This window comes from Thunnus thynnus, chromosome 5 (assembly GCF_963924715.1).
Source record: "Thunnus thynnus chromosome 5, fThuThy2.1, whole genome shotgun sequence".
Taxonomy (NCBI): Eukaryota; Metazoa; Chordata; class Actinopteri; order Scombriformes; family Scombridae; genus Thunnus; species Thunnus thynnus.
Genome location: NC_089521.1, coordinates 22,021,002 through 22,045,590, shown reverse-complemented (window position 1 = coordinate 22,045,590; position 24,589 = coordinate 22,021,002). Strand labels below are relative to the sequence as shown.

Here is a 24,589-nt window from a genome sequence, read left to right as displayed (position 1 = left end):
AAATAAAAAGTGAGATCCTAAACTCCTAAAAGGAATAACTGTGTGCACGCATAAATACGATATATGGTTGGTCAAAGTTGAACCAGAAAAAAACAGCAGACACTTTGGGTCATAACTTTACCTTTGCCTTTGTTTTTTCTTACAATTAAGTTTATCTAACCTGTGTCAAAATAATCATCTGACTTCTCATGCTTTTTGTCAGGTTGGACTCTTTTTAGGGATGTTGCCACATTTACATATTTCAGTAATTAATTTGGTAAGCACAATGTTATATAATAGTTGTATAAAAACAGAATTTCCCTCTCCCTTCTCTTTATGTTTTTAACAGAGTTCAGCTGGGACACAGGGGTCTGTTTAAAACTGGGTTCAGTCCCAGGCTCAAGATGTGTGTGTGTTATGTAAGTCATCAGGGTGAAGTGTTGCTGAAAGCCGTAATTGGAGTGACTTAGCCAAGTATGCAGAGTGCTGGTGGAGTGAGGCCTGTGGAACAGCACCCAGTTGAGGACAGCAAGCTCTACGCCCCAGGAGAAGCTTACCACACTGGGTGGCAAAGTCACTAAACTCCCCTTCCCCCACCCCTCTAGTCCTTGAGCAACAATTCCTTCTTCCATCTCTCCATCCATCCATCATCCATCTATCCATCCCACCATCCATCCGTCCATCCGTCCGTCCGTCCATCCATCCATCCATCCATCCATCCATCCATCCATCCATCCATCCATCCATCAGTGAAGCCCGTGAGCGGCTGCCTTCTGTGGGTGTGTGTCATTGTAGCTTGGCAGGCACACACCACAGCTTTACCGGCAGGCGCCAGGGCTAATTTGATTTTTAATTCAACACGACTCCTCGGCTAATAGTTTGAGCTGGGGATTAATTAATCTGATTTGACTTGTGCTAATTTCTTGCACCCACGTCCCTGCTCTCCACCCGTCAATGCAGCAAATAAATAAACTGGTGAGGCCGTTGTCTCGCAGGCTCTGTCCTGACACACATGTTGAGAATGAGAGTTAGAGACCTGGGGCGACAGGTGAGGAGCCAGTGGAAAGCCTGGGGAAGGCAAGGCATGACGCCTGTGCTGCATTTGCATGCGTGTGTATACGTACAGTATGTGTGTGTATTTAAATGTGTTTATGGAGGAGGCTGGAGCTGAGCCTGGTCTGACAGAGGAGTGCTGGGAGGCAGTGAACTAATCACGGCAACAGCCTGGCTCTCATAAGGAGGGCGAAACACAGAGAAGGTCACCAACTATTTTCGCTGCCAAAATATGGGTCAGATTGGATCTGGGTGAGCTGCTCACCGATAACTTGTATATAATGTAAAAAAAAAAAAAAGAAAAGGCCAGGCAGTGGAGCACTCCTGTTCTTCTCTGAGGCTTTTAGAGGGTGGAGGGCCAGATCCAGTCAGGGCCCTACAGGGAGAAACCAGTAGAACCACTAAGCTTCCTCATCTCACAGAGTCAGAGAGAGCACTTCCACTGTTTCTAACACTCTGTGCAAGGGAACTTTAAAAATGAATAGACCTCAGAGTGCAGCCCGAATGGCAAGCACTTGGTGGAGAAGACTTTGTAAAATCACTTTTCCTCAGTTTGCACACCAAACCCACAGATGCCCACACACATGCAAGGTGCATCTGGAGGTATAGAATATGAGATGTTTTATATCACAACACAACAAAGACAAATTTCAAAGTCAGCTTGCCTCTGTGTTGAAATGATGCAAACCCACTAGTGTTCACAGAAATGTGTCAAACTGAGCAGTCTTTGAGTCAAAGCTTTCTCTGTCTTTATTCTATCTTTATTTCTCCCTCCCCTCTCATTCTATCTGGCAAGTAACCAACCTCTCTGCATGGCAGAAAATAACATTGCTCTGCTCAAGAGAGACCACACATGGGAGAAACAGCCTACGCCTGCTGCTCTCTCCTGCAGGATAGAAAAAATAAAATAAAATTAAAAAAAACTGGCCAACATCGCACACACCACTTTGAAATCTCTATCACAGTCAGCCCAGCTCCTGCCTCCCCCTTTTTCTGCTCTCCCGGTAACCCTGGACCTTTTTTTTTATCATACATTTGGATGCAGAAAATACAGCGAAGAAAAGAAAAAGCACCGAAATGCTCAGCATGTGCATATAAATACATGTTTGCTCTCACAAAAAGCAGGTATAAACACACACACTTGCACACCGTCACTTACAGACACAAATACATCCACATATGCATGCACGCAGACACACATACATACAGATGTAAATACACCTCGTGAAACCGTGGGAGTTCAAAGAAGGGACTGTGTTTTCCAAGAGAGCTAGTGTACACTAAGTGAACCAGTTAATTCCCAGCAGTAGTGCTCCAGCAGGTCCACCATCACACCTGAGAGGCAAGACCTATGCTGCTGGGATGTATGGCCGACACTAATGCACCGGTCCAGACTCTGCTGTGGATGATCCTTAAATTAATAATGGATGATGTTCTATTCTGTTTGAATTCTTTGAAGGCGGGCTTGCTTTTCACTTCCAGGGAGGCTTTGAGCATGGAGAGACTACATGACTTGTGATACATCATTATCCAAACATTCCTCGGGATTCTGAGAGCACCAAAATGTTTAGCCACCTGTTAGCAGCCTCTAGGCATTGTGAAATTGGTGGGGGAGGACATGGCAGGCGGCAGGAGGGACGAAAGAGAGGCTCAGTCTGGGCATGAGTGGTGGGGATGTCCTGTGCCAGAAAAGTGGGGAGATTTACAGCAAGCAGACCCAGCCGATCTTGAGTCTGATCTAACACTATACTGCAGAGAACACAAATCACCTCCCATACATAACCCTGCCCCCGACAACTCATTTCATCTTCTACAGTAATGAATTCATCATCAGGAGGTATCTGCCTTTGGGTGCCTCAGCCCTGAGCAGGGAAGGAGTAATGGCTTAGATAAGTCATCACCATCATTATCAACATCATCGCCACCACTGCTGCCAGCACCACCTTGCCTCTGTTCAGCCAATAGTTCAGCAGCAACAGTTTGGGACTGTATGGTGTCCTTGACAGAGTTGCAAATGGGGAACTTTGGCAGTGTTCAAGGTTATTATAACGATGGATGTCAGAGCAAATGTGTCACACATGCACATCCTAAGTGTGAGAATCAGCATGAGTGTGCGTATGTCAATGGAATTTGAATGTGTTGTGGTATGAGTGGATAAGTCAGTGAGTGTGAGAGCTCCTACGGTAGCAAGAAAGTGTATATGTGTGTGTATGTGTGTATCTGTGTGCGTGTATGAAGGAGTCTAAGCGGCGCAGTCAGGGAGCTGTCAGCAGAGAGCCAGGGAGCAGGCTGATCACAGGGATGCAGTGCGTTTGAAGTCTCCTAGGGACTGACAGCTTCTCTCCCCATGGGAACCCCTTCCCTCACCCCTTCTCTCCTCCCTGCACCACCCTTTCTCTGTATCATTCCTCTTTATCCTCCATCTCTCCCTACACAGTATCTCCTTCTCAGTTTTCCTCCTCATCCCATTGATGGGGGTGGGGGGGGTATGCGGAAGCACACTTGTGCTCTCCTGGGACTGTTAGTGATGTGTTTAAGAAAGCACAGAGGTTCCAAAACAAGGCTTTGTTCAATAGGAAACACACCTGTGAGTGTGTCTCTGTAAATACTGTACTGACATGATGAGCTGCCATCCCTCATAGTCTGACATTCTGGCTGACATTCAATCTGCCTTGGTGGCAAGAGGGCGCCGACAGCCGACCTTCACCTGGAGATGGATGAGTGTGTGTAAATCAAGCTTTGAATGCATAATTGTGCATAATGACAAAGAAAGACTATTCATGATTGTGTATTTCTATGTTTCTATTTCTGCATGAGTCCTTAAGAATGTGTAATGCAGCATGATTACAATTTTGGCTGCACACTCTCTTTGGCCCCTCCTCCACAGGTCAAGGTGCAGCAGGATTTCATCTCTAATCGGGCTGTGTGTTAGCATGAGCCCATCCGTCATGGGGACAGAGTGTCGGCTGGATGTCCCTGTCACTAAGCTGTCCATTTTGTCAGACAGCCAGATCCATCATATTGAGATGGGGACTGATCCTTGCTAGCAGAAGCCAACCGCCCTGCAAATACATACAAATATGCAAATTAACGACAAAATAAACATCACCCTGCAAACGAGCCATCCATCAATGACCAGTTTCTCAGCAGCTCAGCATTGGCACGGCAACACCAATCAGCCACTCCGTCAGAGGGAGTGATGGAACGCCATCCTCTCATCCTCTGTCTCTCCTTCCCCCTCCTTATATCATTCACGTACTGTCTCCCTTTCATTGGTCCTATTTGCCATTTTTCATGCACACTTTCTCTAATTTTCTCCTCTCACTCTGCACTCACTCCCATTCCCTTAATCTCAAACACTTTGTCAGCCCCATGTTGGCATTTTTGCCTATCCATTTCCCTCTCGTCTTTTTTCTAGGCTCTCTCCTCCCTTCAAGTGCCTTTTGTTCATCATCGTAATTATAAGTTAGGGGGAGACATTTAGAATGAATACTTGTTCCGTCTTTGTGTTTGAATGGATAATTATGTGATGGGAAACATTTTGCCATTAGAGGAGCAATAGAAATCAGACCACATGTGACATTTCTTTCTTTCAAGACCCTGGTTGGTGGGGTCCAATAAATCACCTCATCATCGCTGTGTGACACACAACAATAAGTCAAAATTATGACAATGTGCAAAAGTCATTGTTTTCATCATAAAATCTTTGTAGACACCAGTCTAAAAACTGTGTGAGTTCCTTTCAGAAAGCCAAGAGACTGGAATGGAAAGAAAGAGCTCTTAATGGAATAAAAGTCAAAGGAGGGAAAAACACGAAGCAGTTGGAATTCTCCAGCAGCTGAGTCAGTCCAGACTCATGTAGCTTTTCTGGCAGTGTGCAAAGACATCCCCTCTGATCATGCTGCACACACACACACACAGAATCTAAAAGTTACACTCTAAAACATGTTGGTCTCTAGCAAAGGTCTCTAATGAGCACTTAGGCTGTCAAACTCTACTACACAATAGACTGAAATGAATCATCTTGCACACTCTACCTCATCCAATAACTATATGCTGTGACTATATGAAGCCCACAATGACATGTTGAGTCTTTCCTGCCAGTCCCTGGCACCTTGAAACAGAATCATTGCTATGGCTGTGTTTCAGCCAGACTAGTTTATCTGGCCCCTTATGGGCACATTTATAAAAACCACAGTCAATTTACACCCCTGTATTCTCCCCATCTGAAGTGGGCCTGGCTCCCTAACATAACATTGTTTTTAGCACCAGTTTGTCTGATTCTGCAGTAGCCATAGCAAAGCAATTACAGCATCATAAAGGTCTGAGGTTAGCCACCCAGTGGCTAGTGGGGGATCTCTTGCCTTTAGGCAGTGGTGAAATGAGCCTTGAGCAACTGGAGCCGCAGCTCAGCCTAGAAACTGAAAATATGGCTTCTTCAGACTACCCTGATTGCCCCCCCAATTGCTACATCACACTTCAGCTAATTCGACAATGAGTGGGTGTTGAGTTCCGACGACGCAGTAAAAAGTCAGTCCCTCAAAGCTTCACACTTTTATTACAAATGTACTGTGAAGTGCATTGTTATTCAGAGGGAGTGGAAGCCAATAAAATGCTCACTTTTCTGTCTCCATGTTGCGGTGTTTGTGTGTGTGAATGTGTGAGGGTCTCTACATTATTATGTGTGACAGATCCAAAAAAGAAAAAGAAAAAAAGACAAACACAGAGACAGGGAAAGAAGACCAGTGATATAGTGTGCGTATTTGCATGCAGTGTGATCATGCACATGTACATGCACTGGTTTTTATTAGTTTTTCCGTAAAAAGCAGTGAAGGGTGACACGGAAGGCCGAGGAGAATTCTCTCTTTGGAGGCCAGCATGCAGTCATCCTTTCTGCTTGATGCCATAGCTCTGACCAAACCAATCACTAGACATCCCCACACAGAGTGTACAAACACTAACCTCTGTGTCTGCACAGCTCTCTCCCTTTATCTGTCTATCCATCTATGCTCCTTACAAGGTGATTTGGCCATCTTTTTCTCATCCTCTTCTTCTCTACCAAAACTGACTCCGCAAAAATAAAATACCTATTAACAGAATAGTCTTCTCTCTTCTTGATTAGCTTAATCTGGTGATTTTAAATCTCAAAAATATACAGGAATTTGAATTCACCACTAATCTCCTCCCTCTGTCTGCAATCCTGTGGTGGCGGTGCAGTGAGGTTTGATTCTTCCTGTGCTGGAGTTCATGTTGGTCCCCGCACTGATACATCTGTCAGCCACATGCTCCCCCAGCCAGCCGCTGCTCTAACAGCTGTACACAGCTGGAGTGTGTATATGTGTATTTGAGTGAGAGTGGGTGGATATTTCTTTATTGAATACTATGTGTGTATGTGTGTATGTGTGTGTGTGTGTGTGTGTGTGTGTGTGTGTGTGTGTGTGCATGTTGCTGTCCATGTGTATCTGTGTCCCCTGCATGCCTCCATAGAGGGGGATTAGAGCCACACCCTTTCTTAGACGCTCTAAACTAAAAACCACAAGGCTCGTAAAGCTCCCTTGTGGAGTTGCATGACCCTCTTGTCCTCTCAGATCCTTTTATATTTGTCAAAACAACAATGCACATCAAGCAGCATCTCATTCTATTATTGTTCCACTGCATTATCTTCAAAGCATTTTGTTCAAACACTGGGTCTGTTGTGCATAGCGATGTCATCAGGTTTCTATGAGCTCATTGATGAAGCTCTCTCTCTGTGGGAGCATCGCTCTTCAGCCCCCCCCCCCCCCCCAAAGCTCAAGAGCCTTCTCTCTCCAGATGTGACGACCTGCCATGGACTGTGGTCTGCAGACCAGCCAGGCTGCTGCCACTAGGGTACGGAGGGTGCTGCATAAAATTATTCCCATCTACCTAATTATTGTGCAGACGAATGAAAAATAAAATTCTGAGTTAGACCCATGGAGCGCTAATTTTGTGTGGTTTTTACCCATGGGCTTTGTGTCTCGGTATGAGCACCAAGCCTGAACAGGCAGAGAAGAAGTCCTCTGTCCGCCCCTGTCCTCAGGGGTGCAGCTTCTCTTTGCACGAAAAAGACCAGCATGAGGCATGTCCTGTCTGTCTGGTTGTTCTCCATGCCAGGAGAGTGTTGACTGAGCCTGAGTCCTGTGCATCTTGTTGCCAGCTTCGCTGCTCAACCCTGGATAGGTGGGTCACATTCGCAGAGAAAGTGCTGGGATACACTACCGTCGCACAGCAATTACCTCCTCCTCTACGAGTTGAGGGACCCAGCTTAATCTGAGTCTGACAGCAAGAAACTTTTGGTTGAAGTCTCCACTGGTAACTGGGCTGACCACATGGAGTATGTTGAGAGGTTAGCCGAGTTTGAGCTAGAACCCTCCACTAGCCACTAGCCAGCCGCAGCTCAAGCTAGCTGCTTGCCATGATGACGAAGATGTGTTGGTTTATCGAAGATCGAACAGGAGGCTTTATCATCGGGCCAGTACACTGCCACTGCTGCGTCAGTTGGCCGGGACGATACATCCTCCTTCTCACTGTACTGCCGTCTAGCTGAGAAACTGGAGGTGAAGTGGCCCTCTCCTCCACCAGCTCAGAAACCATCGCAGTTCACAGGAATTTTTCCTTCCCCCTTCATCTTGGAGTTAACCTCGACATAGAACAAACTGCTGTCCAGCCACGTCACAGTGACCATCCATGGACAGTATTTGGATCTGGATGGAGCCAAAAAAAGCTGGTTTGGTCAATCCTCCACCCATTGGAGCCATCCCTGGCAGCTTATCTGGCCCCATCACACAACCATGGTATGGGCAGCCCCACAGCTGTCCCATCCAAGCAGTGCAGGTTCCCTGCATCTCAGCTTGAGAAGATTTACCAAGTGTAGGCAGGCACCACCAGCACACTGAGCTTAGTCATCATGCTTTAGACCTAACAAATCATGTGTCTGGCAGAGCTTGTGACATAGACGCTCCCCGACAGTCCACTGGCACGTCTTCTCAGCAAGGTCTGAGTTGCCACGGATGATATTCTCCACGTGTCCCACTGTGCAACACTCTCCCTGGTCAGAGGGACTGCATCTACAGTGGTGGTGCAGAGAGACCTGTGGCTGACTATCTCCGATGTTTTGAATAGGGACAAGGATGTTTATGTGGACAAGCCAGTGTCTTCTGAGCGTTTGTTTGGGCAGTCGCTTAACGCTAATTAGGCAAAGTTTGAGCTAAGGAAGAAGCAGACAGACGGTCTGAGCAGCATCATCTGTTCTGGGTTCCAGCCCCAAGAGGCATTGTACTTCCCTAACACAGTCTGTCAAGCACAACCCTCCATGCACACAAATCACTTCTGTTGCCTCAGGTTGTAGCCCCCAGTTTGGGTGCATTAAATGTTACTCAGGTGACCACAGCAAGTGTTCCCAATGTTTGGCACTTTCCCCTCCCCTACAGAACTGCAGTTCAGTCAGCTCCAGTTCACCAGCAGTTCACCTCCCTCAATGGCGCACATGCACTCAATGGGTAGAGAGAACCATTGCCATGGGTTACTGGTTACAGTTACGGGTCAGACCACCTTGTTTCCTCTTCATAATAAACACAGTTGTAGGAGGCAAGGCAACAGCAGTACTGAAGGAGGAAATAAACACTCTGTTGAAGAGAAAAACAAGACGAGTTGTTACCACTTTGGGGACGAACAAAGGTTGGTACAGCCATTATTTTGTTGTTCCGAAGAAAGGGAGAGGGCTTTGTCCTATTCTTGACCTGTGAGTGTTAAACAATTACCTACAAACTTACAGGTCCAAAATGCTAACACTAACACAACTGTTCTGAACTCTACTTTCAATTGTCCCAGACTAAACAACCATTGTCCCAAACTGAAGTTCCAATTTTTCATACTACATAACAAATAGTATAAATATAAAATAGTTTAATAACTTTGTAACTTTCAGTAATTCATATCACTTCACTGACTCACCCTGGTCCACCAGGGAAGTTCTGAACATTTAATTTTATTTGAAATGTCATGCAGCTTCATAGTTTAACATAACATTCAGTTCAATTTGTTTTGAGTTCATATGTACATCAATGTCATCATTATCCACCCCCCACCCCCACAAAAGGAGAGGTGATTTAACAAGAGCAAATGCACAAAATGACTGCAATGCAATGATGGTTTACTTAATCTTTAAGTTGTATTATTGTGCTGATTTAAATGTGCAACTGTGCATTATGGTTGTTACACATAATAATAATAATAATAATAATAATAATAATAATAATAATAATAATAATAACACCTTGTGGGCTGCATTTTATAATTTTATATAGCTAAGCAAGGCATCACAACCACATTTCAATAGCTAGCTAACACTTGATGCTATCATTAAGTGCTAGCTAAGCTGGCAATTTACTGGAGTTTGGATAGATGATGTGGATGTGACTGAGAGCCGTGACAGGAAGATACCAACACATCTTCATGGTTTTGGCTGTCACTGTGGCTTCCTTTGGGGGGGCTCACTTGCTTTACCACCAGTGTTTTTCAGCCACTTCAGCATTTTTTGACTGCAGGTTTTCACTACATCAGGACCTGACTGGGTATCCCAGAATGCATTTGCACCAACAGGTGATACACCATATTTGGTGACCCATTAGATTCTGTGACCTGCAGTGGTGATTAGGTTGGTTTAGGCATGAGGAGTGAGATGAACATCAGGGCAGGTCACAGAATGTGATGGGTCACCAAATATGCTGTAACACTGCAGCGATGGGATCATGGTGGAGATTAACTTGCACCAGACTAAAAGATTTTTGCTGTTAATATGTCACTTTATTAAGTTTTAACATTTTTTTCAGGTGAGAAAATAACCATTTAGATTCCCATATGTAGTCAGTTTATCCAAATAACATCAGTGTTTTCTTTCTCATTGTTGTGTCCTGGGTGCTATTTTTACTGTCCCCAGGACAACAGGACTTCCTTAAGTTTGAGTGCTGTCTATCAGCCTAGGGGATTGGTTTGTGACAATCAACCTCACAGATGCTTACTTTCACATAGCGATACACCCAGACCACAGGCAGTTTCTAAGGTTTGCATTCAAGGGCACGGCCTACGAATATGTGGTGCTGCCATTCGGCTTGTCACTCGGCCTCCTGTACCTCTCCCTGATCCTGGTGGCCCCTTAATGGCCAGCAAAGTTGTGGTATGCTGAGATAATCAGTCTGCTGGTGGCAAGGCCCTGGCAGCTTCCTCTCTGCAGGGATTTCCTCTCTCAAGCAGGAGGAGAGGTGATTCATCCATGTCCAGAACTGTGCAGGCCTACCTGCTAAGAGGTCCAATTTAACAGCTAAGGTCTGCCCTAAAGTGTGGTGGCAACGATCCAAAGTGTGAGGGCATCATCTACTAGAGGCTCACATGCCTATAAAGGGTGGGCTCTCAAGCAGTGGTATCAGGACCAAAATGTACTCCCATTTCAATCTACTGTGGATATTTTGACATTCATTCAGGACCAGCTAGATAAGGGTCTCTCCTTTTCCACAAGTAAGGTCTACTTGGCAGCTCTATCTGCCTGTCATGTTGGCTTTGATGTAGTGACACCAGGTACTCACCTTCTTGCCATGCGTTTCTTAAAGGGAGTCCGCCGGCTGAGGCCTATGGTTAGATCCAGCGTCCCCTCATGCTTTTTGTGAGCCTCCATTTGAGCCCATTGAGTCCGCAGATATGAAATTTATTTCATACAAAACTGCACTGCTTCTTGCTTTGACCTCCGCAAAGCAGGTGGGTGACCTTAATGCTTTATCTGTGCATCCCCCTTGTACCCAGTTCACTTTGGATGGCTCCAAGGTTACATTGCACAAATGCGGTGTATTTGCCCAAGATTGTCCCTACAGCCTGTAGCTCCATGGCTTTTGACCTCTTGAGGTTCTGTCCCCCTCCTTTTGCACCCGAGGAGCTCGAGGAGGTTGCATTCCCTGTGCTTTGTGCATGTGCTAGGCACCTACATAGACCACACTCAGAATGTGTGTTTATGTGACCAATTGTGTGTCTATTTTGCTAATCTGGCCAAGGGCAAACCCCTGTCTAAACAGCAGCTTTCTCACTGGATTGTGGTGGCTATCTCCCTAGCTTAGCCTCACTGTTGCCACACAGTGTGAGGGCACATTCGACCAGGGGCATAGCAACATCATGTGCTTTGTTTAAAGGGATATCTGTAAGTGATATCTCTGCTGCAGCCAACTGCTCATCACCACACACTTTTGTTTCGGTTTTATCATTTGGATGTGACAGCACCTTCGGTGGCTCAATCTATCCTTTCTGCTTGGTCTGTGATGCACTAGAGTGCTGCAGGTGTGACTCCGGTTCAGTGGCTGCTCTGCAGGCGTGAATATACAGTACTGTGCAAAAGTTTTAGGTGTTAAAAGTAAAGTGAGGATGTTCACAAAAATAATGCTAGAAATTGTTTTTCTTTATCAATTAAATTCATACAAAGTTCAGCAAAGAGAAAAAACCTTAATCAAATCAATATTTGCTGTGACCAAGCTGTTCCTTTCAAATAGTGCCAGTTCTCTTCAGTACACCTGCAAACAGTTTTTCAAGATACTTGGCAGGTGGGTTGTTCTAAGCATTGTGGAGAATTTGCCACAGTTCTTCTGTGGATTTAAGCTGTCTCATTTCTTCTGTCTCTTCATGTAATCCCACACTGACTCCATGATGTTGAGATCAGGGCTCTGTGGGGGCCAAGCCATCTGTTGCAGGACTCCTTGTTCTTCTTGTCACTGAAAATAGTTCTTTGTCTTCTTAGTCTCTGGCTGTATGTTTGGTCATTGTCATGCTGCAGAATGAATTTCCATTCAGACCTCTCTGATGGTATTGTGTTATGGATATGAATCAAAACATCTAAAGTGCCTAAAACTTTTACACAGTACTGTATGTCCCATTAGGGACATTCATTAACAGCATATAAAATAGCTTAATATTTTGTTACTTATAAGATATGTTGCTAAGACAACTTAAATATAAACTTATATTATGCAAAAGTTTGGTTTTGACATTAAGAGATTCACTGAGTGTTTGGTCAGATGTGACTAAGCATGGCACGAGATTCAAAAGCTGCACACTCCAGCAACAGCCCTGCGCTTTGGCTCGACAGCAGTTGACACAACTCTGACCGTTTTCTCTCAGGTAAGGTTACATCCAGCACTGGCACAGTGAAACAAATGGATCAGCCTGGAGCTCCATTGTTAAATAACGTGTAATTGATCAGTAGGACATTTAACTTTTCCGCGGTCCCAGTGAGAAGCGGGCTTGGGGAGACCACAGTAGGTGGAGGTGGTGGCGGATCTGCAGCTTCAGGCTGCCCACATGGCTGCATTTAATAAACAACAGCAAGGCTATTTGTTTTATTTTATTGTTGTAGTCTATATGCTCAGTTCGCAAAGTTTGTGAAGAGTTCATTCTGCTGAATAAAATACATTTGTTGGATCATAGCATTTTGTGTGTTTTTGTGTTTATTTGCTGTTTAAATGCAAGCTGTTATATGGCTATTTAAACATATGTCCGGCAGTTGCTCTATATGGCTGCAATTTGAGAGTAAACTCTGGTCTGCAGTCTGTTATTGTGCACATGCTTACTTGTAAAAAGCTGATTAGAAACCTGGTTACATGTATACATGGCAGAGAAATCGGTGTTCTCCAGGGAGTAAAATCTACCCGTGGAAACCAGGTTTCTCCAATCCCATACTCCAATTGCAGAAAGCAGGTTTCTTGTTCACATTACCATTACTAGGGCCCGAGCACCAAGCGGTGCAAAGGCCCTATTGGATCTGAAAGAATTATTTTTCTTCTCTATTATTATTCCTCCAAAACAAACGCATTTTTGAGGGCCTAAACATGCACAAAAAGTTGTTAAACTTTGCACATACATCAGAGGTGGTGAAAAATGTAATATTTTAAGGGTCTTGCAAAAAGGCGGGGCAAAATGGCTCGACAGCGCCCCCTAGAAAATTAAGAAAATTGAGTCCCTCGACACGGATTGTCGTAGAAGAACGAAATTCAGTATGCATATGTATCATGACCAGACGCACCAAAAAGTCTCTTGGAGACATACCCTAAATTTAACAGGAAGTCAGCCATTTTGGGTCAAAGTTGCCATTTTGACTCAGATTTTGCCATTTCCAGCATGCATACTTTAACGATTTGACCTCAGCGACTTCAAATTCAGTCAGTATCATCTACAGACCATGGAGATGAAAAGTTATCAAAATGGAGAGTTTATAACATTGCCAAGGGGGCGTGGCTGGGCGGTGAATTTCGATCCTTCGCCATGAAAATTGAAACAGCCATAACTCCACCATACATGATCCTAAGAGATCCAAACCTTTTGTGCTTTTAAAGAGTCCCGCCCTGAACACATCCATGTGTCAATATTGGATCTGAGTTATAGCGCCAACCTACTGGCAACAGGAAGTAACATGTTTTATGCTTTGACGCCCTGTGGGTAGCATGGTGATTGGATCCACCTCAAATTTACTCAGAATAGCCTCAAGACCTTGAAGTTTGTATAGTCTGAAGTTGGTGACTTTTTGTCGAAAGGTGTTGCCATGATGATGCGGTGAATTTCGATGTCTCGCCATGAAATTTCAAAGCCCTACAACTTGACTCCACATGGTCTGATCTTTTCCAAATTTCATATGCTTGTCCCGGTCTGAACACATTTAAGGCCCATATTTAGTGACAGTCATAGCGCCACCTACTGGTAACAGGAAGTATTTAGTGCCACTCTTTTGCTAACTACTCCTAGCAGGTTAGTCAGAAACACATAAAATTTAGGAAGCCAAGGTGTAAGGCCTTGATGATGATAACTCCTGAAGCTTTTGAGTTTTCATCAAAAGCCGTTGCCATGGCAACACATTGTTTGCCACAAAGTACGAAGCTGTTTTTAAGGGGCTAGACATGCTTGAAAAGTCACAAAACTGTGCACACATGTGACAGGTCTTAAAATCTGTAAAATTTTATAACTGGCAGGCATGGGTGTGGCAGAATTGCGCCACAGCGCCCCCTACAATATTTCAACGAAGCAGCCCCCGCGCCACGTTGTACCTACATGAACGAAAATCGGTATAAACATGTATCATGCCAGGACACACAAAAACGTCTCTTGGACCCATAGCTTAAACCCAACAGGAAGTCGGCCATTTTGAATTTAGTGCTTACTTTTGGCAATTTCACATACCTTGTATTTTAACGAACTCATTGTAACGACTTCAGAATCAGTGTGTGTCATCTAGACTAGATTGTGATCAAAAGTTATCAAAACATTTAGTTATCGTTGAAGCATGTGGCTGTGGCGTGGCGTTGACTTTTGATGTTTCGCCATGAAAGAGGAAATTGCTAAAACTTTAATGTACATGGTTGGATCTGCCTGAAACTTCACATGTTTGATAACAGTCCAGGCCTGAACATGTCTACATGACAATATTCAGTCAGTGATGCAAACTGGCTCCATAGAGCTCCCTACGAAATTTCAACGGAGCAGCCCCAGCAGCAGGCAAAATAGTGGACAGAGGAAGTGATGTTTATCTCCTTCTTGCACTGTCTGAAAACAGTTCGGGTCTGGAGACATCTACATGCCTGTGACAGAAGCCCTTCGACCATGCCCAACCCAATGTACGCAAGGGAGCAAGGGCCCAATCATCGCTGCTTGCAGCTTTCATTTTTTATTTGTTTTTCAGTTTATTTATATTTAAAGTTCAAGGAAATCCACTGTTAAAAAGACAAGTTTTTTTTAAAGTTCAATAATTGCATGACGTTTAGTAAGTAAGTAATTGTGTTAAATAACCATGATCTCAGTATTGACCAAAATAATCGCGATTATGATTTTTGCCATAATCAAGCAGCCCTATGTCCCATACTACATGTGTTGTACCGAATGAATCAACTGAAAGGGAACAAAATGTTATGACTATAACTTCTGCTCCCTGAAGGAGAGGAATGTAGAACACTAGGGTGCCACGCTACACAGCTGGGCTCGGCGATGAGCGGCTTTCGAACTGAAGGATGACTGTGGTGACGGATGTATATATGTGTAGGCGAAGCCTCACATACGTCACCACAGATCATCTGCCTTAAATGCATGAATAAAGGTGTCTTCAGTCAGGTCACGCAGCAGGGGCGTGATATCCAATACTATATGCGTTGTACCTCGTTCCTCCCCTTCAGGGAACAGAAGTTATAATCATAACATTTTGACTTCACTGCTTAGCACATTACACATACTGTAACGGAAGGCTTTGACTTATTCAAACACACACCATGCAGAAACTCACAGTTCCACAAGCTGCTGCCTATCAGTCTGTGCAACCCTTCTCTTAAAACTTTTCAAATTAATGAGAGTGAAGCAAAGGTGACGCAATCCATGCTTGGATGCCTCCCCAGTAAACAGGGCTGCCAAGAGTGAAGAGCTGCCCTGGCTCGGGTGAAGTCAGCGACTGAAGAACAGTGGAGTTAGTCAGGATAAGTGAGCCCACTGGGCAGCAGTTCTGGGCCAGTAGCCCTGTTCTCTAAGGAGTTCTTTATGGCTGGTCCATTGCCCCTAGAGAGCCCCCACCACTGCACACAGGGGCTCCATCCGCACACACTTCATCTGAGTCTAAAAATCCTCATTGTGTGTCCAGAAATGGGTCACACTTCACTTTGATTCCGTTGCATCTTGACTGTGTAATTAGTCAACACTTGTCTTAACAATTTTTCAAACTAAATTTAATTTTATATTTTGCAAAATATGAAATAAAAATTTAGTAAGATGAAGTACTCTGTAAATTCACACTGTAAATTAACTGCCTGTAGTTAATTTAGACACAACTGACAACGCAAAGACCAAAAAATGAAAATGCTGGTAATGTGTAGGAAATTTAACTAAAAAAACTTTTGGGTAAATCAAATGCCAGATGACGACTCAACATTTAATTATAAAACCTGATGATCATTAATATGTTCTTCTTTGTTATTTGAAGGTTGGTTTTGACTCTCAGAGGCCTCATCCACTTTTATCTTTGCTCTCCCATGTCCTTTTCTCATCTTATATTCAGTCTTTTGTTTTTCTTCTCTCAAACATCAATTAAAATCCATACGGCCAAACCCATGGTCATTCCTCATCCATCACAGCCTGTCACAACAGGAGTGGGGAAGTGGTGTTGTACTCATTCTGGGAACGGATGTGGATCAGTGAGCTGGGTCATGCACACTAAAATTCCATAGTCCCAGTGCTAAGATACGATTTAGAGTATCTGAGGGTTTGTTTGTGCTAAAAGGCGAAGCTAAGTTGAGGATTTAATGAAGCACTTATATTGGCACTAGGAGCATGGCTGAGTAGGCCACACTAAACCGCCTGAAGTGATATCTCATGAGGACTTACCAAAGCCGAAGGCAGCCGGAGCAGGGATTGGAGCAGACTGGACTGGTGTGGAGGTGTAGAGACCAGTCACCAGCAGACCATCAAAGGATACACTTGTAGAGATGGTTACTGAAGAGAGAGGAAAAGCAAATCTGAGTGTTACTGCATTTCCATATCCAGTTGTTGAAGTCACAAAGCACTCGAGCAAAACACAAAAACAGTGTCACAAATGTAACTTAAAACAAAATACAATGTATTATCCTCTCTCTCTTCCCTTTACTGACTCTTATTACTTTATTGATAACACACAAAAAGACATAAGATAAACTGCAATTTACCACTTGATTAGGTGTCAGGGCTTGCAAGTACTAGATCATGCTCACACTTCGTTTGCAGGCTACAAAGATAATTAGCTGGTGTGATGTGCACGCGTGTGGACATTACACTACAGTTCCTGCTACTAATGAGCACAGAACTCAGGTGTTAACAAGTGTAAATGTAAAGTGACCACTAACTAGGATGCCAATGAGACCAAACACCCTGCAGGAGGAGAGGAGAGCATGCAGATGTGCAAGCAGGTGTAAAAAGCAACAATAACACACACACACACACACACACACACACACACACGCACAGAGTGATACACACAGACACACACAAACACAGGAGCACAATTAAAGATCCTGCTAAATAGGGACTTGAGTCACTTTTACAGTAAAGAGGTCAGACAAGAAAAGAGTATGATAACATCACCTCACTGTCTTTCTCACAGGCAACAGTGCTAGAATGTACTCATCCTGAACAAATCAACAGTGCTATAATCAAAGCCTGTCCCTATTGACAACCATATTAGAAAAGACTGATGAGTTAATTGGCTGTAACCCTGATAGCCTCACTAAGCCTCTATTCATTACAGGTCACCACAAACAGCAGCGGACCAGACAACTGCCAGAGGTCTATTATCCTGCTGTACAGATCTCTAGCTTAGAGTATCCAGCAGCAAGTTAACTATTGATCCACCCGGTAAACAAAAGCCCTGAGTGACGGGACCACAGAGCCGGCTGCATCACTGGAAAAAAATAGCTCAGCCACTGGACTGCTTCCAGCCAGACAGATCAGAGCACAGGGGAAGAGCTTGTGGCTCAAAAGAGTACACACTCCCCAAAACTACACTTTTTGTACATGGAGGAATAAAAATCTTTGCATTGGGGGAAAGACGGAGGCATTGTTATTTCCTGACCCTGGAATCCCCCTGCTTTGGGGGAAACTGAATGGGAAAAGGAGGAGACACCCACAGCGTTGGTGTGTATTTAGTAAGAATATCAACCTGTCAGTTTCGTCTCGGAGCGCTTATTCTTCCGGGCTTGGTCTGTTTCAAAGCGGGAATCTGGGCAGAGCAGACTCCTGTGTGGCCCAGTCTCCCTGCCTGTCTGTCTGGGTGACTCCATTAACACGTTCTTACACAAGGCGCCCAGCGTTTGTGTGTGCGTCTGAATGTGTGTGTTCTGTGTGTGTCTGTGTATACTGAATGTGCTACACCCTGTCTTAAGAGCACAGTCCAGCTCCTCTCTCCCCTCCCCATCTCTGCTCCATATCAAAGCCTCAATAATTCATCCCACAACTCTCTCTTATTATATCCAGACATTTCCTCCTCTCTTCTCCTGTTGTGGTTTTTCTTAAAAATACAGCTACATTGCTAATAATGCATTTCACATCCCCTGTGCGCCACAATATTACACAATAGTAAAGTTAACATACCTATTGTATTTATCGTAAATGACTAAATCGTCTGCAATGTTTATACTTGTTAATGTTTCTCTGCTACATTTATATGGTCAAAAAACACTGTGCTTGGTCCATATAACATTTTCTACAATGGAAATATAGACCTAGTTATTAGTACATAAAATAATATAAAATATTAATTATTTTCTTTTGTTTGAATGCTCTAACAATGCTGTGTGAGGTAAAAGTAAAGGCTGTTTATTCCTTTTTCTTGTCACCTTGTCAGCCTTAAGCACTGCCAAATTCTATCAACATGTACGAGAAGCCAAATTGTGAGAAAGACAGATATTTTGCTTGGCAACAGAAGCATTATCATATTCAATCCATGTTGCTCAGTGCACCTCTAACACCACAATACCCACAGAATACAGGGAAAAGGCCTTCTCATTCAAACAAGCAATTATCATGTTCATACTGTGCATACATGTGCTCGTCTTTTTGTGCTATTTCTGCTTCCCAGAATACATTACCTATTCAACAAATCCATTCCACAGTGCGGTGAGACACGTTATCAGTATTTACATTATGCTGTATTGATCCAAGGCCGTAACATGATGTAGTATTTAATGGAGTAATGGACTGGGTTTAATGCAAGTCGGACAAGGCTTCACCAACCTCCGTACACACAATACGCTCATTTCTACATTTCCACTGACCTGCATCACCAAGGTTACACACACTCCATTACTCTCCACAGACACTTGCATATGTGCTACACACACACACACACACGCACACACAGACACACATACATATACACACACACACACACACCTACACACAAAAGATTTTTTCTGCCTCCAATGTGCTATTTCTTTCTTTATCCACTGCTTACACCTTTCTTCCACCCTCTCTGCCTCAGCCTCACTCCCATTTGAGGAATCATACTAAAAAAAAAAGCTCTCCCTTCTCATGCATTTTCTGCTCCCTCGCAGCAGTGTACCTGCACTCTGTTTGATGTAGAGGTGAGGGGGAGAAAGAGTGGAGGGGAAGCAAAGCTAGGGGCACAAGGTTACAATCGAAAAAAAACAAGAACAGGGGAGAAGAGGGATGGAGAGATAGGGGGTAGTGGAGTGGCCCGCGGAGAGCAGCGCTACCTGATCAATACAAATGCAAGATCTAAATTATTTAGACAGGCCTCTAACACTCCCCTCTCACTTGCTTGTGGAATGCATCAGACGGATGAGCCAATCAGATGAGATGAGATAAGATCAGATCCAATCACCTGTGGGGGTACTTTACACACACACACACACACACACACACACACGCACACACACATAGATCTAAAGGAGTAGACTGGCGGCCTTTGATGGTAGCCTTTAACATTCTTGTCCATACTTCATTTCTGAGTACTGTTCAGTTGGCCGAGGGGGATGAGAAGCCACGAGGCGAGAATGGGGGTGAACTATTACCAACACTCTCATCCAACACATTAGAGGGTTCTGTGTGTATGAGCGTGTGTGCGTGTGTGTGTGTGTGTGTGTGTGTGAACATGTGTGTAATTTGTTCATGTGTAAACAGGCCAGGTGTTACACTAGCTCAGTTCATCCAAACATCTGGACTGAATTTTAAGGTTTCACTGCCATAAGACTTAATAGAGAAACTCAATGTCTACACTGGCTGCATAGCAAAAGCAGCACATTAGCAAAGCAGTAGCAGCAGCTTTAGTCCTCCATCAGTGTACACAGGATGCATTCAAGCATGGTGTTGAGTGTGGGTCACTTGTGGTTTGGCAGTGCTCAGAGCTCGGTACACAATCACATAACCTGCCGCATATTGCAGCAGGTTACGGCCAGGTTATGGCCTGAACAGCTCCCTTCTGCCCTGGAATTTATGTGTTGCATTATATGTTGACTGCATATAATGAAAGTGAAATGCTAGCCATTACACAGCCTATGTAGACTAATATAAAATAGACTAAAATAGAAGTTCTGCCAGACGCACTTGAAATGGAAGACAAGCCCCAATAACTTCACTACAAAATGTAGTGAAAGGTGAAAAGGTGAAAATAATTTTGAGATAAAGCTACATAAAACTGCATTAAAGGCCATTTCAAATAACAAGAAACTTTTTATCATGATAAAAAAGCACTTTGAATGTCTCTGAACTGAGGTATTCTGGTATGATGCAGAATCTCTGGTTTACAAATCAAGAGCACACGTGCATTAGTGCACATGCACACTTTAAGTTCCAATTATTCTGTAGAAAAATATTATAGTAGCTTGTTTGTTATGTCCATTCTGATTGCCAGGTTAGGGTTGGGGGATGAGGGTGGTTGGTGGCTGAGTTAACATGTGGAGGTCGCAGCTGTTCACAATATGTTAGGGAGCCAGAGCGCTCACGAGTAGTCAGGTGTGCTTTGGCACCTGATGTAGAAGCACCATTTGCTGTTGATCCCTTCATCCCACTTCACCTCCTCATCAGGATCTCTACATGCTCTTGGACAAGTCTACAGCTGCAAGTGCACTTAACTTAAGTCTTACAAAACACTCATTACACTGTATGCATGACACATACACACACACATGCACACGCATTGCTTTATACTTGAACACACCACAGAGCGCATCCCTTGGCCCTAAGCCAGCATGTAATATTGATGATGCGATGTGGTATGCCTCATTACAGACACACAACCGTGCTCCTGCTCAACTATTGATGGGCCTGGGGCTTCCTTCACTTCTCTGGATCCACCAGGAGTAATGTTGAGGCACAAAGTACCAGCGCACAACACAACGCAACAAAATACACATTCACAAATTCAATACTCTGTGTGTTGACAGGTCTCTCAGAGCTCAAGCAGACACACATAGCACACAGATCTACACACAAGCGCCAACAAAATCACACACACAAATGACTAATTAGTAATGGAAAATTAATCCTCTGTGACAATTTATTCCTCAAAAATAAGATCATAAATAATTTCCAGTAAAGTGCAAAGCCAATTTTCCATCTAAGTTTATCCATGTGCAGAACATTATTTGTTTTGTTTCTCCAACTCTTGGGTTGGATTTTCTTGATTAATATTTCAACAAATGTTGCCTCAGACTTCTTCTGAGCACCTGGCAATCAAGAACAACAGGATTTCATTAGTTGCTGGTATTACCTGAGTGCATCACCTTATCCTGAGTGCAGTAAAAACAACCTAAACAATGGACAGAGTACTGGAAGAAGACAGTGAATAGATGTTTAAAACTGTATAAGATACAAGAGTACGGTTTACACTCATCCCAAAGAGGAGTGCTATTTCGTTTATTAGTGAATGCACCTACAGTAGACAGAAAATCTAGCTTTTTCTGGTTGTTGTTTTTTTTTCTTATAGCACAAGCAGTGAGGGAGCAGCCATGATTTCTAGATGATTTGTCCAATTTCTCAAAAAAACAGCAGGTCTATTAAATGGTGAAAAACAGACCAAAGCACCGCTCATGTTGGAAATTCTAAACTAATGTGAATGGCTCACTGTATGCTGGGTCAGCAATCACATTAGGGACCTGAAAAACTGGGCCCAGTGGCATCCTAAAAGCAATGGTAATGTCTCCTTTTGGTGTAGCAAAGCATGTGCGGCACTGTGGTTGGCAAGGGATGGTTGCATGAGCTCATTCTTAGAAAACAACATGCTGAGGGATTAGACTGGAGCTGGACAGGAAGTCTGGGAGCTCTGAGAGAAGACCTGATTTTTGTCGCAACCTAACCCGCTTCCATTGAAGTCCCCTTATAGTTGGCATGGCCTGAACAGCTCCTTTCTGCTCTTTGTGTACAAATACACCTACCAGTCTTCACCACACTAGCTTTGAGAGTACTCAAGGCTGGAAAGACATCGCTATGCAGGGAGGTTCTGACAAAATTTGATTTAGTAGCATTCACTAAAACCATAGATAGAAAATATTATTGTCTGTACTGCAGCATGATCACAGCATAAGGTAGTACAAGCCACATAGCAACACAAGCAATTTGAAACGCAAGACACAACAAAGGAGATACTGTAAGAGAGAGTATTATCAATGAAATCCACAATTTTTTCCAGAGTGAACCAAGAGGACGCCCTTTCAGTTTCCAAATGAATGGAGGTTTTCCTGGCAACAATCTGGATAAAGATAGCTGACCATCTGACCCATATCCCACTGGCAGACACACACGTGCCCCAGAGAGGATCAGGAAATGGAGACAAGACCATGGGGAAGCTAAAGTTCCATCTGCTTCCATGGCCATGCCAATGTTGGGGTGCCACTTCACCCTGAGCTTCCTGAAATGGTTCGAACTGTCAGTCACCTGTGCATGGCACCACAAACGAAAGGCTGCTATTTCTTCTGATAAGGACTGGTTCCTTAAAGTTCAAGAAGATGCAGACCAAGTGAATTGTGTAAGTATGAATGTTTCTCTACAGCTTCAGAAGACTGTGTGGGAAGTGTGTTTCTGCACATATATGTGTCATGCGGTGTTCCAGTCAGGTCTTAGAGGCATCATTCCATTGCGTAACCTTCTGGCACCATCCTGGCCTGCTGGCACTGCCATCTGCTGCTGTGAAACACTAGATCACAGACAACCCACCAGCCACTGAGCTTCTACAGGTCTGCTTAACCACAACATCTCCAACATTTTCTGCACTGGGATGAGTGAAAGCAATTTATCCCTTAAAACCAGTTTACTGGTCATTTTATGACTGCTGCCAGAGATTGTAATCTGCCATTTGCAGTCCATTTGCTCTGTTGAGGTTCTACTCTGTTTACCAAGGAGGAGAGTTGAAGCCTTCCTGCCTCCCTAACTTGGCTTCACCCCTGCAACAGCCGTGGAGAAAAACAGGAGTGAAGAGGCTGTTCTGTCACAGGCATCCTGTTCCTCACACATAATCTGCTTCAAAATCACACTTCATTGTACTGCTCTCATACGATGCGATGTATGCGTGTGTCTGTTTACATCCATATGAGCCTGTGTGTCACATGCTTGAACACGAGCAAGCACAGGTGTGAATGTTATTCTGTATAAAGAGCTAAATTCTTATGCTCCGGGGACATTTGCTTTCCTTTTGTTATGATTTTTGGGATAGCGTAATTTACATATAATAAAGTCATATTATTCTGCACAAAATATACTATATACTGTATGCTTTTCTGTCTTAGGGATGAGCCAAAAGATTGACATTAGACTTACAAGGAGGATATAACCCCACTGAGAAGGCATATCCACTAATCAACAAGACAAAATCAGCCACGACATAACATTTTTTCATTGTTTCTAACTGAACATTGCATGTTCAGAAGAAGCACATCACGTTGTGACAACTCAAAGGCTATTCTCTTAACCTGAGATTGGCTATGATAGCAAATCATCTCTCTGGGCTTTCAACATTATTCATTGGTTCATTGTACAGAGGCCTCAACACCCCCAGATCCCATCTAAGTACTGATCTCTGCTGCGAAACTCTCAATAGGTTTTGATAAGCTACAGTTCTGTTATCTGGACTTTGTCTTCATCAATCTTGATGAAATCTTGATAGGATGAGAGGAGAAGTGGTGAGAAAGAACCGTAGATGTAAGACTGAAAGACAACTAGATAACAAGACATCCAAGACTTGAATGAGTAAGCAACACTATCCTGCACAACTGCTAATTAAAAGCACCGTAAAAACATTGGATTTACAAAACATTCAGCATAAAGGCAATATTATTAAGCAAAAGATGCATCATTAGTGGTTGCTGTAAAGGGTTATATTGTAATAGGGTTCAGCATCACCATGATTCTTTCCCTCTGTCGCTTGGTGACTGCCAGGACTGGAGAGTGAGCTGTCCTTATGATCAACACCATGTGTTCTGCAGACAGAGAAAAGGCTTGAGCCACCCAGCCCTGACAAGCATAGCATCTTCCTCCATTTATCAGAGCCATACTGAACATGATAAAACACTACCAAAAGCCAAGGTGTTAAACATGAGAGGTGAGAGATGAACCAGAAAAAAGACTATCTTAATGTAAACTTGTGCAGGTTGCAGAGGAAGGTTGCCACTGCATACAGCTTTGCCTTCCCGAGAGAAAATCTGAGGAATGCAGGAAAACATTAAGTCAGTCCAGTCAGCCTACAAAACTGGGGTAATACTCAAACCACAACCCTTCGCACATGGCAGAAACACACAGCACACACCCACAAATACACACTATAACACCAAATATTAAAGAAAAGAATCTATGGCAAACTCAATGACACTACACACAATCATCTGTATATATTATGTGAAGAGACACCTCATCTTCACATTGTTACCTATTTGCACAGAAACAAACAAACAACTCACTCAGACCAGCTGTGAAAGTACACACAGACAGAATGCAGACACTGGACACAGACCAACATTGTTGCATAACTTCGTTTCCATCTCACCTACTCCACTGGGAG

At 43.7% G+C, this 24,589-nt stretch overlaps 1 protein-coding gene across 2 annotated transcripts in view; it reads right to left on the bottom strand.

Moving 5' to 3' along the window:
• The window catches only part of reln (reelin), a 107,406-nt gene that overhangs the window by 70,477 nt on the left and 12,340 nt on the right, over positions 1-24,589 (bottom strand). For both annotated transcript variants that reach the window (XM_067590131.1, XM_067590132.1), the window contains exon 2: positions 16,435-16,542. In XM_067590131.1, the coding sequence (XP_067446232.1) occupies positions 16,435-16,542 (108 nt within the window). The remainder of the gene's footprint in view (positions 1-16,434; positions 16,543-24,589) is intronic.